Source organism: Plecotus auritus (genome assembly GCF_963455305.1).
Source record: "Plecotus auritus genome assembly, chromosome: 1".
Classification (NCBI taxonomy): domain Eukaryota; kingdom Metazoa; phylum Chordata; class Mammalia; order Chiroptera; family Vespertilionidae; genus Plecotus; species Plecotus auritus.
In genome coordinates this window covers 12234512-12251869 of record NC_137770.1, presented here as the reverse complement: position 1 = coordinate 12251869, position 17358 = coordinate 12234512, and the positions used below count along the sequence as shown (strand labels likewise).

General features: G+C 51.4%; 1 protein-coding gene across 2 annotated transcripts; it reads left to right on the top strand.

Annotated features, from left to right (window-relative positions):
• The first annotated feature begins 1245 nt into the window (after positions 1–1245).
• Positions 1246–16103, top strand: LOC308243828 (uncharacterized protein). Of its 2 annotated transcripts, none has more exons than XM_080659626.1 (8): positions 1246–1312; positions 6099–6173; positions 8948–9077; positions 12286–12404; positions 12837–12974; positions 13613–13747; positions 14438–14572; positions 15272–16103. In XM_080659626.1, exons 3-8 carry the CDS (start codon positions 8999–9001, stop codon positions 15608–15610), a joined length of 945 nt encoding a protein of 314 aa, XP_080515752.1. In that variant the 5' UTR covers positions 1246–1312; positions 6099–6173; positions 8948–8998; the 3' UTR covers positions 15611–16103. The 2 variants fall into 2 exon arrangements, with proteins under 2 accessions (XP_080515752.1, XP_080515751.1); XM_080659625.1 differs by lacking the exon at positions 1246–1312 and adding an exon at positions 3838–3949.
• The last annotated feature ends 1255 nt before the right edge of the window (positions 16104–17358 follow it).

The following is a 17358-nucleotide window of genomic DNA, read 5'->3' as shown; positions in this document are numbered from 1 at the left end:
GGGCTAATTTCTCTTTTTAAAGTTATATTTGAGCATAATGTTGTGGTCATAGTATGCTCTTCAGGTTGATTTTCGTGAAGGGGCTCCAGTAGGGAGTTTACAGGTTACATTTATTATTTGTTACCCACAGAATATCCCCTGTCTATGGGCGCTGGCCTCTGTGAAGTCACTCCCTCCTGCCCATCTGCGCCTTTGTCTGGAGTCTTCTAGCGCAGTGGTTGGCAAACTCATTAGTCAACAGAGCCACATATCAACAGTACAACGATTGAAATTTCTTTTGAGAGCCCAATTTTTTAAACTTAAATTTCTTCTAACGCCACTTCTTTAAAATAGACTCGCCCAGGCCGTGGTATTTTGTGGAAGAGCCACACACAAGGGGCCAAAGAGCCGCATGTGGCTTCCGAGCCGCGGTTTGCCGACCACTGATCTAGCGTTTAGTGTTTGCCCTTCAGCAATGACACGTGTATATCACACTCTAACCTGTCTGGTTGAGCTCACCTGCACCCACAATTGAAGCAGCCCCCCATAACCTGCTCTTCCCCTCCAGGTTTCCTCTTCCCGCTCCTGTTCCTTGGAGTTTAATCTTTCACGTCTAGTGGCCGAGTGGCTGATCACAGCTGCTAGTTCTGTCTCGGGGTCTTCCTTCCCAGGTCCCGCAGGACTGCGTTTGTGCAGGTCTCACTTCCCAACTGGACCTTCGACACCACTCCATGCCTCCTCCAGGCTCAGTGCACACTTCAGAATGAGTGCTGTTAGATGGGTAGCTTTGCAGACAGAGATAGGCGGTGGTCTTTTTCCAGTGAGCCAGATGGCTGCTGGCCGAGGCAGTCCACCTTGACCTAGAAGACGAGAGGGTGTGCTTACAGGGGAGGCTCCAGTGCTGTGGCGGATTGCTCTGTGCTGCATCCACCAGTCCGTGTGGCCGTGTATCGATACTGTACACCCAGACTGGTTTTTAAAGCGGATGCCCTGTGGGCGTGTGTATCCTACCGTGTGTATATTGATGCGTTGATTTTAAAAGTACTGACTCTTTCAGCATAAACTCTTTAGCTTGTTGAAAAGAAGGATCCCTGAGAGGAACTTGCTGCCACAATTGTCAGGTATTGGCGATGACGTTTGGTCTGTTTCATTCGTGCAGGTCAGAGCCCCCTTTCTGGAAGCCACAGTGAGGAAGTTTGATGACGTCTATAAAAAGGGAAGCGAGGGCAAAGAGGGTGGCAGCCTGTTCACCATCATTGCCCATTTGTATGACTTCCACATGGTACAGTCTCTCCTCATTTGGAAAAACTTACTGGAACTTTCACAGAGAAAGGTATTGAACTGTTTCTATTAATGCTGAGAAATGTGGGCTTTTCATTGAGAAAAGATGATGTTTTGTCCCTGGAAGTGATCACAGAGACCCAGGCCAAAGCCAGTGGGGCAGGCGGCAAGTTCCAGGAGAAGACCAGGTACCATGGGTCACTCGACCTGCCTCCTAAGTGCCTCAATCCTCAGAAGCTGACCAGCACATAGAAATAAGTGGTGTAAATGCTATGTTTCATTTTCTAGTAATCTGTTATCTTCTGCTTCTGTGATTTGATTTTTTTAATCTTTAAAACTAGAGGCCCGGTGCACGGATTCAGCTCTTCGACATCCCCCAAGGGGTCCCAGATTGCGAGAGGGCACAGGCCAGACCAAGGTACCCCACTGGTGCACCATCAGGGCCGGGAAGCGACCGTGGGAGGGCTCCAGGGCATATCTGGCCCATCTGGCCCAGTCCCGGTCATCTGGACCCCAGCAGCAAGCTAACCTACCAGTCAGAACATCTGCCCTGTGGTGGTCAGTGCACATCATAGCAACTGGTCGAATGGTTGGAGGGACAATTAGCATATTAGGCTTTTATATATGTAGACTAGAGGCTCGGTACACGGGATTCCTGTACTGGTGTGGGGCATGGCCTGCAGGGATCTGCCTGCTGAGGAAGTGCCACTCATCCTGGTCAGCCTAGCAGCACTACCACTGTGGGAGTGCACTGACCACCTGGGGACAGCTCCTACGTTGAGCGTCTGCCCCCTGGTGGTCAGTGAGCATTATAGCGGCTGGTCATCCTTCTGGTTGTTCCGCAGTTCGGTCCCTGGGCTTTTATTATATAGGATGTGAACAAGCCTTGTTTCATTTCTAAGAATAGGATATTTTGTGAGTTTAAGAATTGATTTTTTTAATGCTCATCTACTCAAAACATGTTCACTGAGGAAGTTCATGTGGTTTGGGGCTCAGGTATCAGCTCACCTGGACTTCTGGCTCAGCCACTGGACAGCAATGTGACCTGAGCCTTCCAAGCCTCAGTTTCCCTTTCTAGAAAGCAGGGCTGCACATGGCTCTGACCTCGTTTCCTTTTCTGCAGATCAGAGATAGGGGAGGGCAGGGAAGCCTCTAGGGATGTGTGAGAACTAAGAAAAGGGTTCGTGTGAGGCCCACAGGGGAGCAGGGAAGAGGCCGTTGTAAGGACTTTGGCTTTTATCCTGGAGGCACCTGAAGGGTTCTGAGTGGGAAAATGGCACGGGAAGTATTTGTGCTAATGGTCCCTTTGGCTACAACGTGAAAGACGGAGGTGGTCAGGCAGGTATACCCCCCTTCAGGGGTCTGAGATGGCGGTGGGAGGATTAGTTCAGTTGGAGTGGGTGTGGGTGTGGGAGTAAGGACTGACCAGGTAGGGTATGGGTGGGAGGGAAGGCCAGGGTCAGCCCATGTTCTCAGCTTGGACAGTAGTACATGCAGGAGACATAGGCTCAAAAGGGAAGATGGGCTCTTTTCTGAAATCCCGTAATAGTCACTGGGAGGAGTTGTGGTCTGAGCCCTCTGAGGAGGTCCTGAGGCCCTGAGATGGGAAGCCTCAGGGTTAGAATCACTGACATTCAGACATTTGAGAGGAAGAGCGGGAGGAAGGTCACTGGAGACAGGCCATAGTGTCACAGAGAAGAAGCTTCCCCTGTATTGAATGCCCAGAGGTCAGGTTTAAAACACAGAATTCACCCTGGCCAACATGGCTCAGTGGTTGAGCATGGACCTATGTACCAGGAGGCCCTGGTTTGATTCCTGGTTGCAGACTCCATCTCCAGTGTGGGGTGTGCAGGAGGCAGCTGATCAATGATTCTCTCTCATCATTGATGTTTCTCTCTCTCTTTCTTCTTTCCTCTCTGAAATATATATATGGTTTATTTTGGGTTTTTTTTAATCCTCACCCAAGTATATTTTTCCATTGACTTTTTAGTGAGAGTGGAAGAGAAAGGGAAGACAGAGAGAAATATCAATGTGAGAGACACATATCCATCGGTTGCCTCTTGCAACATGCCCCAACCAGGGCCTGGGCCAGGGAGGAGCCTGCAACCTAGGTACGCCCTTGACTGGAATTGAACCCAAAATGCCTCAGTCCACAGGCTGATGCTCTATCTACTGAGCCAATCCGGGTAGGGCTTTTATATATTTTTTTATTGGTTTCAGAGAGGAAAGGAGAAGGGGGAGGGATAGAGAAACATCAGTAAGAGAATCATTGATTGGCTGCCTCCTGCATACTCCAAACTGGGGATTAAGCCCACAACTGGGCCATGTGCCCTGACCTGGAATCAAACCATGACCACCTGGCTCATAGGTCGACACTCAACCACTGAACCAGGCCAACTAGGTTCAGGTGCCAGAAAAAATACTTGTATAAATAAAAAAAATTGTATTGCCAGTTTAGTTCTCTTCAAGGTAGTCTTGGAAACTATCGGGAAATTTGGTAAGAATTTGGAAGTTAAAATTTGAAAATAACCTTCTAAGATCTAATGGAATCCATTCTTTCTTTAAATCCTAACCCAGGGATATGCTTCCTGATTTGAGAGAGAGAGGGAATCAATCGTTGATGTCAGAGAAAAGCATCAGTTGGTTGTTCTCATATGCACCTCCACTGGGGGCTGAACGCCCAACCTAGGTATGTGCCCTGACTGGGAATTGAACCCACAGCCTTCCATGTACAGAATGATGACCCACCCAACTGAGCCACCCTAGCCTTGTCATGGAACCAATTTTTAGAAAAGAAAACATTATATTCCTCCTAAGATTTCTGCATATCCAAGGTCCAAAATTCAGCTAAGTCAATGGGAATTCATGGAACACCGTGATGACTCTGAGTGGGTTAAATGAGATACAATGTATACAACATGCTCATCGCTGTGCCAGGCTGGCACTCACTCTTTCGTGGTTTCAGTCGGCCTCGTCCTGTTTTCTGTGTCATTGTTATGTATTTTCCTTAAAATAGCTCTAGGTTCATAAATTTTGCATCATTTCTCTGAAACATTGGCCCAGAAAATTGGGAGCAGATAGTTTAAAATTTTAGCATCCACTTAATATCTCATTGGCATAAGCTTATAAATCCAACATTTATTGAAATCTTGATTTGCATAATGATGATAAAAGGAGTAATTTTCAATAAATAAGATTCCTTTTTTTTTTAATCCTACTGGAGGATATTTTTCCATTGATTTTTAGAGAGAGTGGAAGAGAGAGGGAAAGACAGAGAGAAACATCGATATCAGAGAAACACATCGATTGGTTGCCTCCAGCACGCTCCCCAACCAGGGCCCGGGCCGGGGAGGAGTCTGCAACCAAAGTACATGCCCTTGACTGGAACTGAACCAGGGACCCTTCAGTCTGCTGGTCGACACTATCAACTGAGCCAAACCAGCCGGGAGAAGATTCTTTAAATTTATATGTTATTTGCTGTGTTCTCAGTTCCGGTAACTACATCTATGAATTTGTTTCCAGTTTAGATCACATTTTGTTTGACATCATTTTAAATCTCATTATGTTTCCCACAAATGAAGACTATTACATTTATGAGACGGATTCTATAAGAGAAATTGATTGAGGTAGTTATGAAATAATAACACCTTTAGGTGGGATTTTTTTTTCATTTTTGTTCTTTGGTTAGGGGCAGGAATAGAATATTGGGGACTAGCTATAATTATAAGAAATATTAATCATGCTCTGTTAACCATGATTGTTCTGTTTTGATTAGAGAAAGCGTGTTCTAATCTGTTTGAGAGTTGTACGTCCTGGGGCGTGGGAGCTAACATGGGAATGCAGCTCCCGAGAATGGCCTAGATTAACAACCTTGTTGCTTGTAAACTGGTCCCTGAGGCACCCGCCCTCTGCCAACCCCCAGTCCGTATTGCATGTAACCTGTAACCACTGTACCTTGCCTACTTTCCCATGCATGTAATTTCTACTTTCCTGTGGAATCTGTGTCATTCTAGCCAACATCAGCAGCTGGTTTATGGGGAGAGTAGAACAGATGTTTGTGGATGACCTGCTGCTCTCCCATTCTGCCCACATTAATGGAATAAACGCCATATGTGAGCCAACCAGTGTCTGCTACATTCGTTCAAGTAGTAACCAGCAGCCTGGACCCATTGGTTGTCCAGTTTCACTTTAAGTAATTTCATAACAGTTATTGGAACTGGATAATTAATAAAAATGCCAATCGGTACTTTTTTTTCCTCTAACATAAGTCTGAATATTGCATTTACTTAAAAATTTTTAAATTTATTTTAAATTAAGAATGAGTTTTTTAATTAACCCAAATAAAACAATTACTAGCTTAGAAATAATTAAAACAATTTTAGCTCATTGGTTGACAGCCTAAATGTTTAAATTCTGTTCTGAGGATACCTGCATATTTGTTCTCTAAATGACTTTCTTGCATGTGCTAATTTAATACTCCTTGCACAGAGAGCTATGTACAATATCTTTTTGATAAAATATTTTCAGTCCGGCCGGTGTGGCTCAGTGATTGACCGTCAAACTATGAACCAGGAAATCAAGGTCGATACCTGGTCAGGGCACATGCCCAGGTTGGGGGCTCGATCCCCTTTATGGGGTGTGCAGGAGGCAGCCGATCGATGATTCTTGCTCAGCATTGATGTTTCTATCTCTCCCTCCTCCTCCTATTCCCTGTGAACATAATAAAGATATACTTTTAAAAGTAAGTAAATAAAGTATTTTCCAAATATACACCTTTACTTTGTTCATTTTTCTAATAAACTACACATTAATGAATGGTCTGTCAAATTGTTTTTTAGGCAGTTGACTGGTGTTCTCATGTATGAACTATTCACAGTTGATGATGAGAAGAATTTCGGAGCTGAGCTCTCTAGGTAAGACTCCACAAAATAAAATAAATGTGTTGTTATCTAAAAGGAATGGATCAAATTTCTGTAATTTGGCTGATGGGAAAACAATAATTTTAGAAATGTGGATAGACAAAATTAGAATTAAGCGGTTAATTTTTATTTTTATTGATATAGGATATATATATTTATAATCTTTATGTTTCTTTATATTTTATATACCCAGATAGATGTTAAGTTTCATAGGGACAGTGTCCTAATTTTTGTGTATTCCAAAGCAGTTAGCATTGGGCGTGAGCCGCTGGCAGAGCCGTTTAGAATGCAGGGCATGGGGCCGTTTGGAATGGGGGGCATGGAAACAGTGGAATGTAGGGTGCAGAGTCGGTGGGTGTGGAGTCGGTTGGGCGTGGAGTCGGTGGGTGCAGAGTCGGTGTGTGAAGAGTCGGTGTGTGAAGAGTCGGTGGACGTGTAGTCGGTGGACGTAGAGTCGGTGAACTTACAGTCGGTGAACTTAGAGTCGGTGAGCGCGGAGTTGGTGAGTGCAGAGCCTCTTCATGTGTAAGAAGGGACTGTCCCTGCCTCCCCATCGGGGCTGCTGTGAAGAGTGAATGTGCAAGGACAGAGGGCACCTAGTGCAGGGCCGGGGATGGGCAGAGAGACGGTGCCCAGGTGAATCCAGGGTCTGTGAGCAAACCCTTCCCGCTGCCAGGCTTTGGTCAGAACTGTGCCCACTGGTGGGAGGTCCATGGCTTCCCTTCTACCAAGAATCTTGGGTTCTGGCCCCTGCAGGGAAAATGAACACGAGATGGAAAAGCAGCAGCTACCGCCCACTCCCAGTCGTTAGAACCCATGAGTGGGGCCAGCCTTGGAAAAGTGCCCACCGAGAGCAACGGTCACATCCCATGTATGCGTGTTCCCAAACTGTGAAGGCATTCAGGGGAGACTCAGCCCCCTAAGACACCGAGTGGTTCTGGGAGGGCTCCTGGGGCGGGAGCAGAGATGAGGGGAAAGAGCTGAACAGCTCCCCCATGTGTGCTGGGCACTGGGACAGGAGTAAGTCTGGCAGACTCCTCCCGTGAGGGGGCCTGTGAGGGACCAGCCATGGCGTCCCACACCCAGCATGTGCCTGACACCCAGAGGCCCATAGTATTGTTTGTTGTGTCTTAGCCCTCATGTCCAGGAAACGGCTGAGAGCTGCCGAGAGCTGTTGGTTTTCCAAGAGGACGTGTGTGAACTGTTCAGATAGGAACTGTGTGTTGAACAAAAGCTCACCCGAATAGCCATTTATTTCCAGGACCCAGATCAGTGGAGTGACTGTAGAATCGAGAGGCCTAGACTCAGCCCTGAAACCCGGGATAGACTCTTAGCCCCACCCCTTCCTTGTTAAGGAAACGGCTCAGCAAAGTCCCATGCCTGGTGCACTCGTCCAATAGACAAGGCTGTACATGTCAGACACTCTCACACCATGTGTACAACGGATTGGGGCACTTTAGGGTTATGTTGTACCCTTCCCTGACTTTCTGCTACTGGGGCTGCTGCCCACACAGTGACCTGCTGACGGTGAAGAGTTTCTTGCTAAGCTCAGCGGCTTGAGTGGGCAACACTTAAGGTCCTCAAAACAGACAGGGCCTTCCCAGCAGGGGCCAATGCCCCGGTTGTGGGCTCCACACCCAGGGGTGGCCTGTGGGAGGTAGCCGATCAATGATTCTCTCATCATTGCTGTTTCTATCTCTCCCGCTTCCTTCCTCTCTGAGATCAATCTGTATATATAAAAGCCAAGGCGACCAGCTGACTGGCAAGTAGCTATGACACGCACTGAACCCCAGAGGGCAGATGCTCAACACAGGAACTGCCAAGCTGCTGTCACTTGGCAGTGGCAGTTCTCAGGTGACATACCCAGAACTAGAGAGGAGGGAGCCCAATTCTGGGGTGTGTCACCCGAGAACCACACTTTCACAATCTGGGACCCCTTGGGGGATGTCGGAGAGCCTGTTTCAGCCTGATCCTGCAGGCCAGGCCAACGGACGCCACTGGTGCATGAATTCGTGCAATGGGCCTCTAGTATATATATATATATATACTGAAAAAGCAAACAAACAAACAGACAAACAAAACAACAGATAGGGCCTGATTACTGTGTTGCTTTTCTGTAAGGACAGGTGTGTGTGAGTGACTGATTCAAAAAGGATCTCTCCTAGTGTTTAGGATGTGGGTTGAGCTTTGCTTTGGGAGTCCCTACGGCCTTTCCAAGACATGTTAAACCTGCTAAGGAGCCGCAGAGCTGCCCGTCATCATATTCCTTGCTTTAAAGCCCTGTTCTGTACGCCACTTTGTTCAGACACCACTCAGAGATGTCAGGTATCTTCATCACCTAGGCCTGTGGTTGGCAAACTGTGGCTCACGAGCCACATGCGGCTCTTTGGCCCCTTGAGTGTGGCTCTTCCACAAAATACCACGGCCTGGGCGAATCTATTTTGAAGAAGTGGCGTTAGAAGAAGTTTAAGTTTAAAAAATTTGGCTCTCAAAAGAAATTTCAATCGTTGTACTGTTGATATTTGGCTCTGTTGACTAATGAGTTTGCCAACCACTGACCTAGGCCACTGGGTCAGCGTGTCTTTTAGTGGCTGTAGGTCTCCCAGCCGGGCCCTGTGTTGGAGTCACTTCTGTGCACCTGTGTTTTTGGAAGTGAGCAGGTGCATGGAGGCCCTTCATCCTGGGGGAATGAGGGTGGGTGCACGGGGGCGGGGCCTGTCCAGAGGGTGGCATGGGGGCATCTCACCACTCCCCTCTTCCTGCACTAGGATCGTGGACACAACCCCCAGCAGTTCCTTGAGGAGCTGTTGGGGGACAGCATGGCCCTCAAGGCTGAACAGGTCCAAAGGATGCACCAGCCCGCCCACCTGTGCTGGGAGATGGAGCAGCTGTCAGAAGGTGGGTAGCAGCCCCTGCTGCCTGGGAGCCAGGCTGGCTGCGGCTTCTCCCTCATCCAGGGAGCTGAGCCCTTGGCTCTGAATCTCATGTGTCCGCCCATCCTCACCCCAAGTGAATAGGGTTTTATTCAAGGGCCATTTGGAACTGTTTCATTGCAATTCTCCCCAAGGGGAACATGAGGGGTCTGGCGGCCTTGAAGTCAGGACAAGAACTGCAAAGTAAGTGTTGCCAGATTTCTCAGCTCCCATGCGGACAGTCCCAGGAGCTTCCAGATGACAGCACGCTGACCCCCAGAGGCTGTCTTAGATCTGTCCGTGGGGGATTGAAAGCTCTGGATGGCAGGAGCCTTCCCCAGAGGTCACAAACCTCCAGTATAACTAACCCTGGGCATGATTTCCTCCGTTCATCTCATAATCGGGCAGATGGGTGCAGTCTGTTCTCTTCTCCCTGGATGGGGCTGCTAAGTGTCTCCTTCTCAGGGGAGCCAGGCCTCTTCCCCTCCCTCTTGTGCGTTCCCCCTCACAGCCCCCAGAGGAGGTGTGGGGTTGGCCAGGGGAAGGTGGGTGGGCGGCAGGCAGTGCACCCAGCAAACAAGTAGCCAGTTCTTGTGCTCAACAACATCACATGTGCACCTGAGGGTGCAGGTGAAGGTGCGCTTAGATCTCTGCAGAGCGCAGGAGGGTCTTGGGATGGTTTTGTGGGAGGGGGAGGTGCTGCTTTTCCAATTCTGATCAACATTCCTAAGCATCATGGAGAGGCTGCTGAAAGCAGCTGGATATTCATTCTCTTCAAGGGTTCCCATCAGTTCCAAACCTAAAGTCAGTTCATTGAACTATGAATCTGTGTGAGAAGTCAGTTCTTTCTGTCATTTGGTGTCTCAGCACTCCTGGGACCAAGGGTGGGCAAATCAGGGATCCCTGCTCTGGGAGATCAGGTTCATGGGGAGGACACTGCCCCTGGTGGAAGGCAGGAGTGGTGCCGGCTGGCAGGGACCTCTCAGACCTAATGTTTCTGTGAGGGGCCAGGGAGGCTGGTGGGTTGGCAAGCCTCCCTGACTCGGACACTCTGTGTAGTTTGTGAGCCCTTTCAGGTCAGGGCCCGTGACTTCTTCTTGGTGTTCCCACTCCTGCTGCTTAGCTGGCAGCTCATGGACAAAGCGTGAATGTACTTTTGCGTGGATGGTGTGGTGGCTTCTTGAGTAGAAAGGCCTGGCTTCAAGGCCTGGCTCCTCCACCTGTTAGCCAGGTGACCCCTTTTAAACCTCAGGTTTCTTATCTGCAAAATGGGGGTAATGAAGCTGCCTCGCAGGATTCCTATGCGTATCTCGTGAGAGGAGACAGTGAAGCCTTACGCTGTGCCTGGCCCCCGGGGCACCAACAAAGGATGGCTGTCCTCATCGCCCTTGTTGAATTAAAAGATCCCCATTGCTCTGGTTGGTGTGAGCACAGCACCCAGTAGAGAACCATTGGTTGTTTTCCTAATAAACTGTTGTGTCCTCTCAAGAGCCTCTGGGGCGCTGGCCTTAGGGAAGAGGAAATGAGGCTGGTCATCAGCTCCACTGCTGCACTTGGAGATCCTTCACGATCATTTCCCAGGAGCACAGAGCCGCAGGGTGAGGCACTGAGTGAGTCAGGAGGTGGGCGGGGTGAGTTGCAGGACAGTGGGGACGCATCTAATGCCACGGAACCATGCGCTGAAAAATAGCCAAAACGGCGAACCCAGTGTTGTATATATTTCACCACAGTCTTCTTAATATATATATTTTTTTATTTATTTCAGAGAGAAAGGGAGAGGGAGAGAGAGATAGAAACATCAAAGATGAATGAGAGTCATTGATCAGCTACCTCCTGCATGCCCCAAACTAGGCATGGAGCCCGTAATCCGGGCATATGCCTGACCTGGAATTGAATCATGACCTCCTGGTTCATAGGTTGGCACTCTACCACTGAGCCACGCTGACCGGGCTCACCCCAGTTTTTAAAACTGTTATTTTTAAAGCGAATGCTGCAAAGGTGCCATCTGAATGAGCACAGGTTGTGACTTAGTGGAGTTTTCGGCTTTTAGTGTCATTGGTCGCCTTGTCAGGATGAGGCCCTTGGCGTGTTTCCAGGTGTTGACAGCATGCGTGTTTGTCTGTGGTGTGCGCTGAGCTGGAGTAGGGCCACGGAGGTTCATGTGCTCCACCGCTGAGCTGCCTGCTGCTGGGGGTCTCCAGTCTGTCCTGGCTCCTTGGGTCTGTGCTGCTCTCCTTGGTGGGCGATGGGAACGTCCAGCTTCAGGTTCTGCGGTGACAGCCGGTGTCCCCTCTAGGTCCTTCCAGCCCCGAGGGGGTGAACAGGAAGCAGGTGGGGTGCAGCCCTAGGAGCAGTGCAGTGTGATAAGGCTCCCAGGGCTGAGGATGTGGGCCTGGAGGGACAGGTGAGGGAGCACCCCGACCCCTCATCCATTCATTTACCTAAAGTCACGCCCCTGCTTGTGTCAGGAAGGGGCCGAGACCTCCCATTCTTCTCGGGTCTCTGCTCCCTTTTCTGTTCTGCGTTCAAGCTGTTTAAAAGCAAAGGAGGAAATCTGCCTTCTGTCTTTACCTTATGTTGATCTCACTTAGACTTTTCAAGAAATTTAGATATACTGTCTCATTGTTTTTTCAATGCAATTGTGAAAGTACAAAATGAAATCCATCTGAAGGCCCTGTCTAGGGATGGTAAGTACTGGGCATACTTGCCCCAGAGTCTCTACCACCTGCAGACATACTGGTCGATTATCACGCCCCCCCCCCCCCAAACCTCAGCTGAGCCACCCAGACCCCCACCACTCTGAGGGCTGGCACAGAAATCGCCATCTCTCTGCCATCTCTGTTAGTCTCTGAAATCCTTGACTTGCTGGTCAGGTTAGAACTTGGTAAAAAGTGGTTCCAGCAGTTTTACCATCTTGAGGTTTTGCATTGGCCTCTCCACCGTCACCTTCTTTCTTCTTAAGCTCTGGGTTGCTTCCCTACCAGGCCCCAGCTGAGGCAGCAGAGGGGCCAGAACCGCCTGAGGAACCCTCAGGTGCCAACAGCAACAGCACCCTGTGAACAACGGAGGGCACCCAGCCGACCACCCCAGGCCCCCGGGACCCAGGGCTCAGGGGGATGGTTGTCTCGGGGCCGGAGGCAGAGAGTGGAAGCCCAGGCCCTGGAATCTGGGCTCTGACTGGACTTTGTCTTTAGCCTCCAGCCGTATCCGAGAGCTGGAAAAAGAAAAACAGACCCTCCAGGGCACGGCCCTGCAGGAGAGCAGCATCAAGTGCCCGGAGCTGCAGGAGGAGAACCAGCAGCTCCGGAAGCAGGTAACCGGGGGTGGTGTCTGGAACATACGGGTAAGCAGGGGGCCAGGTGGAGCACCAGGTGTCGGTGAGGATGCGCAGCTGGGAGAAATGCGGAATGCAGGGCAGCCACAGTAGCGGGACACGAGTCCTCATGGAGCAGAGTCCCGAGGCAGCATGACATGTCCCTGCAGCAGAGTGAGCGGACACTATGGACGTCTGTGTGCCCCATTGCCTTCATCTTCACCTGTGACATGGGGTTAATGATGTGCCCCTGTAGGTGGTGTGAGGATCGTATGAGTTAGTGTCGGTAAAGGGTCCAAGCACATAGTAAGTGCTCACTGAAAGGAGAGCAGCACCCTGTTAGACAGCACAGGGCGGGCCTGGGAGGGAAGCGACGCACGTGTGTGTAGGACCACGGAGGGGCCGCTTCACGGCTGGGTCTTGGCCCTGCAGATGGATGAGTTGCAGTTGCAACTACAGCAAGAAAAGGACAACAGCCAGGAGTGGGAGACCCTCACTGAGGAGCTCGTGGACGAACTAGAAAAGCAGCTCAACGAAGTTGGCACCCTGAAGGCGGACAGAGCCCTGCAGGTGGGCCCCCCAGAGCGCATGCCTCCCCTGGCGCCCCTGCCTGCAAGGGGAAGGTCCAGGATCCCAGCCATGTCCTGGTCATTGATCAGTGATTCCTGGTGACCAGTTTCCTCACTCACCTGCAGCTCAGAGCAGCAATCCTCAGCTGCAGCAGGGGGATGGGGACAGGTATCGCCCCCCAGGGACGCTGGCCATCTTGTTTTTGATTGACAGGACTTGGGGGAAGAGAGGAGAGGTGCTCCTGGCTGTGGTGCAGTGAGGCCAGGGATGCTGCTCAGTGTCCTGCAGCCCCTGGGACAGCCCCTGGGACAAAGAATGATCCCGCTCCAAATGTCCAGGGTCACCCGATGAACCCCGGCAATTCCAGGGCAGATTCGCCTGGCACTACAACAAGTGCCAGGGAAGGCAGCCCAGCGCTAGGGCAGCAGCTCAGTCATGCCACCCAGAAGCCAGGCTTCCCTCTTCCCGCTCTGCCAGCCTTGGCAGTGGCTGTTGTACCTCCACAAGAAGTGGGCAGGAAGGTTTTTCCTTGAGAAAAGGCCTGTGAAAATGTTCCGTGGGGTGACACGTTTGGGCTTTGCTTTAAAGTTCACTCCGTGAAACCGACTTTCACACGGGCTGGGTCTTTGGCTCTGCAGATGGCAGAGTTGGAGATGCAACTCCAAAAGGAAAAAGACAACAGCCAGAACTTAGAGGCCATCAACAGAGAGTTATTGAAAGACCTAAAGCAGGTGCTCGATGCTGTAGACACCCTGGAGGCGGAGGCCCCACAGGTAGGCCCTCCAGAGCGCATGCCTCCCCTGGCACCCCTGCCTGCAAGGGGGAGCGTCCAGGATCACAGCCATGTCCTGGTCATTGATCAGTGATTCCTGGTGACCAGTGTCTTCACTCACCTAGAGCTCAGAGCTGCAATCCTCAGCTGCAGCAAGGGGATGGGAACAGGTATTGCCTCCAGGGACACTGGCCATCTTGTTTTTGATTGACAGGATTTGGGGGAGGTGTTTTGATTGACAGGACTTGTGGGAGGTGTTTTTGATTGACAGGACTTGGGGAAGAAGGGCAGGTGCTCCTGGCTGTGGTGCAGTGAGGCCAGGGAAGCTGTTCAGTGTCCTGAAGCCCCTGGGTCAGCCCCTGGGACAGAGAATGATCTCGCTCCAAATGTCCAGGGTCACCCTATGATCCCCGGCAATTCCAGGGTGGATTCGCCTGGCACTACAAGTGCCATGGAAGGCAGCCCAGCACTGGGGCAGCGGCTCAGTGTTGCCACCCAGAGGCCAGGCTTCCCTCTTCCCGCTCTGCCAGCCTTGGCAGTGGCTGTTGTACCTCCACAAGAAGTGGGCAGGAAGGTTTTTCCTTGAGAAAAGGCCTGTGGAAGTGTTCCGTGGGGTGACACGTTTGGGCTTTGCTTTAAAGTTCACTCCGTGAAACCGACTTTCACACGGGCTGGGTCTTTGGCTCTGCAGATGGCAGAGTTGAAGATGCAACTCCAAAAGGAAAAAGACAACAGCCAGAACTTGGAGGCCATCAACAGAGAGTTATTGAAAGACCTAAAGCAGGTGCTGGACGATGTAGAAACCCTGAAGGCGGAGGCCCAACAGGTAGGCCCTCCAGAGCACATGCCCCCCTGGTACCTTTGCCTGCAAGGAGGAGCGTCCAGGATCACAGCCATGTCCTGGTCATTGATCAGTGATTCCTGGGTGACCAGTTTCCTCGCTCAGCTGCAGCTCAGACCAGCATTTCTCAGCCGTGGCAAGGGGATAGGGACAGGTGTTGCCTCCCAGGAACACTGGCCATCTTGGTTTTGATTGGTAGGACTTGGGGGAGGGGAAGGGAGGTGCTCCTGGTTGTGTTGGGTGGATGGTTGTTCTGTAAATATCAGGGTAAATTGGTTGGTAATGTTCAGATATTCTACATCCTTACTAATTTTCTATTACTCTCTTTTTCAATATGCTTTTCAAAGTAGTCAAAGAAGGCACCCAATGAGTTTATGCAGAGAAAAGGCATAAGTTTCCCAAAAAAGGTCACGTGTATGGAGGGGGACACAGGACTCCGTGTAGCACCATGTGATAGTCCGTCTCTGCCGTGGGCCCTTCCCAGCGCAGTTCCTTAAATGCTGGTAGAACTGTCCTCAGCACGGCTGGGTTTTGCCTGCCCTGAGGGTCCCTGCTATTTTGGTGTCTGCAACTTGCCCTGCCTGCTCTTGGCCCCTCACTGCTTGTGGGGGTGCGGGGATGCAGAGTCTGTGACTCCCGGGATGTGCACCCGGTGAGGCATCATCACCTTTTCCCTCCCGGCAGGTGGAACCTTCCTCCAAGAACCAGCAGGAGGCCAAGGACAGGGAGCTGGAGGAGCTGTACGAGCTGCTGGAGCAGCTGAGTGAAGTGCATGAGGCCCTGCTGCAGGACCACGCGAGCCTGGGGGCGCTCCATGAGCACCTGTCTGGGCAGCACCAGGCCCTCCTGGAGGAGCACAGCCGCCACAAGACCCTGCTGCGTGGTTCTCTGGAAATGGAGAGCAAGGCATTCAGGCTTAGGTGGGTGCCGGCAACTGTCGGGGTGACTAGCGAGCTCTCCAGGCTCCTGTCCCCCTTTGCTCTGGCCCCTCGTGGTTCCTCTGGATCTGCTGCTTCACAGTGAAGAAAAGTGAATGGAACGTCCCCCTCAGCGAAGTGGGGTTGGTGCAGCTGGAGGCTGAGGGGCAGGAGGGTCCCTGAGGGGAGAAGGATGTGTCCAGCTTATCCCGGCTCAGGGAAACCATGTGTCAGCATTGGGGTCCCTGCTCCCCTGGAGATTCCTGCCCCCTCTTCCTCTTCTCTCCCAACCAAGAACAAGGAGGGGACGTTCTCCACAGCTGCCGATGGACAAAGACGTGCCTTACCAGCTTCCAGGCCTTTGCTTCCCTGTCAAAGTCTCAAAATCTGCTTCTCTGTGTGTGTTTTTAACTGTTAATTTTGGAAACTTTTGAATATAGGGAAATGTACAGACATGTATAGTGAGAGCCCCATGTACTCATCCCCGACATCAGTACTTGAATACTCTGCCAATCTCCTGTCATCTTTACCTCTGTCTCTCCACCTCCATACTCCTTTTTTTAAGATAAAATGGATGTATATTGAAACGCACAAATCTCAGCTTTGCGCTTCTGCCAGATCAGGGCTTTGTGTGCGTGTAGTCAGCCAACGTCACCCGAGCTCCTGCTCCTGCAGATGCCATATTACTCCGGGTCCCGGGGCAGGTGCAGCTGGATCCAGAGCCTGGGGGAGGTGTGATGTGCACGGGATTCCAACTCAGGAGAGAGGGGGACAGATGTGGCTAAAGAGAGGCTCTCCCACATTTGGAGCAGCACAGGAGAGAGCTATCCATTCCCTGTGCTTGCGAGACGTCCCTGCGCACAGTACTTCCCTTGATTCCAGACACTGAGCAAACGCGGGGTCTTCAGTAGTGGAAGCAGCCGAGGTGCAGGGAGTTTCCATCACAGGGTCCCGGGAGGGCATTGAGTCAGCAGAGCCTACTGAGGGCGCCTGCTGCTGCCCTGAGCACGAGGGCCATGGCATTCGTTATTCGCTCACCCAGTACTTCCTGTCCACTCTCTGGGGCCTTCCACCCCTTTATCCTCCCAGTTCTCCATCCTTCGGGGGTGCCGAGACGTGTGCTCCTATCAGACTGTTCCTTCCAGCCAGAATGAGCATCTTCTGCCTCTTGGCATCCCCCTCTCTGCCTCCTCCTGCATCCATCCCATAGTCACGTGATGCTTAGTGAGCATCTGCTGGGTGCGTGGTGCTGTGTCTACACATGGTAGGAATGCACCCAGCTGACTAATGAGGGGAGACTCGTGTGGTGCCCACTCCTTACCAGGTGCCTACGGGGCTTATCCTTCAGGCCCTATCTATACTAATAGAAAGGTAATATGCTAATTAGTTCGACTGGACATCTTTTGGCATGTCCTTTCTGACAAAGCCAGGGCCTGAGAAAAGCCGCTGGGGGTCCCGGGTGCCTGTGGCTGCCCAGAGGAACAAAAGCCCGGGTCCTGGGTGCCTGCGGCCCACCAGAGGAGGGAAGCCTGGATCCTGGGTGTGGGGGCCGAGGCAAAGGTAGTAAGGGGTGATCAGGCAGGCAGGGGAGCAGTTAGGGGCGATCAGGCCAGCAGGCGAGCAGTTAGGGGTGATCAAGCAAGCAGGCAGAGGTGGTTAGGGATGATCAAGCTGGCAGGCAGAGGTGGTTAGGGATGATCAAGCTGGCAGGCAGAGGTGGTTAGGGGCGATCAGGCAGGCAGGAGAGCGGTTAGGAGCCAGCAGTCCTGGATTGCGAGAGCGATATCCAAGGGGTCTGGGATTGGAGAGGGTCCAGGCTGGGCTGAGGGACCCCTCCCACGCCCCCTGTTCACG

Coding starts and splice junctions, on each gene's coding strand:
- LOC308243828 (XM_080659626.1), top strand. CDS start 8,999: ATGGCCCTCAAGGCTGAACAGGTCCAAAGGATGCACCAGCCCGCCCAC. Junction 9,078..12,285: donor GATGGAGCAGCTGTCAGAAG/GTGGGTAGCAGC, acceptor CTTTGTCTTTAG/CCTCCAGCCGTATCCGAGAG. Junction 13,748..14,437: donor TGGAGGCGGAGGCCCCACAG/GTAGGCCCTCCA, acceptor TTGGCTCTGCAG/ATGGCAGAGTTGAAGATGCA.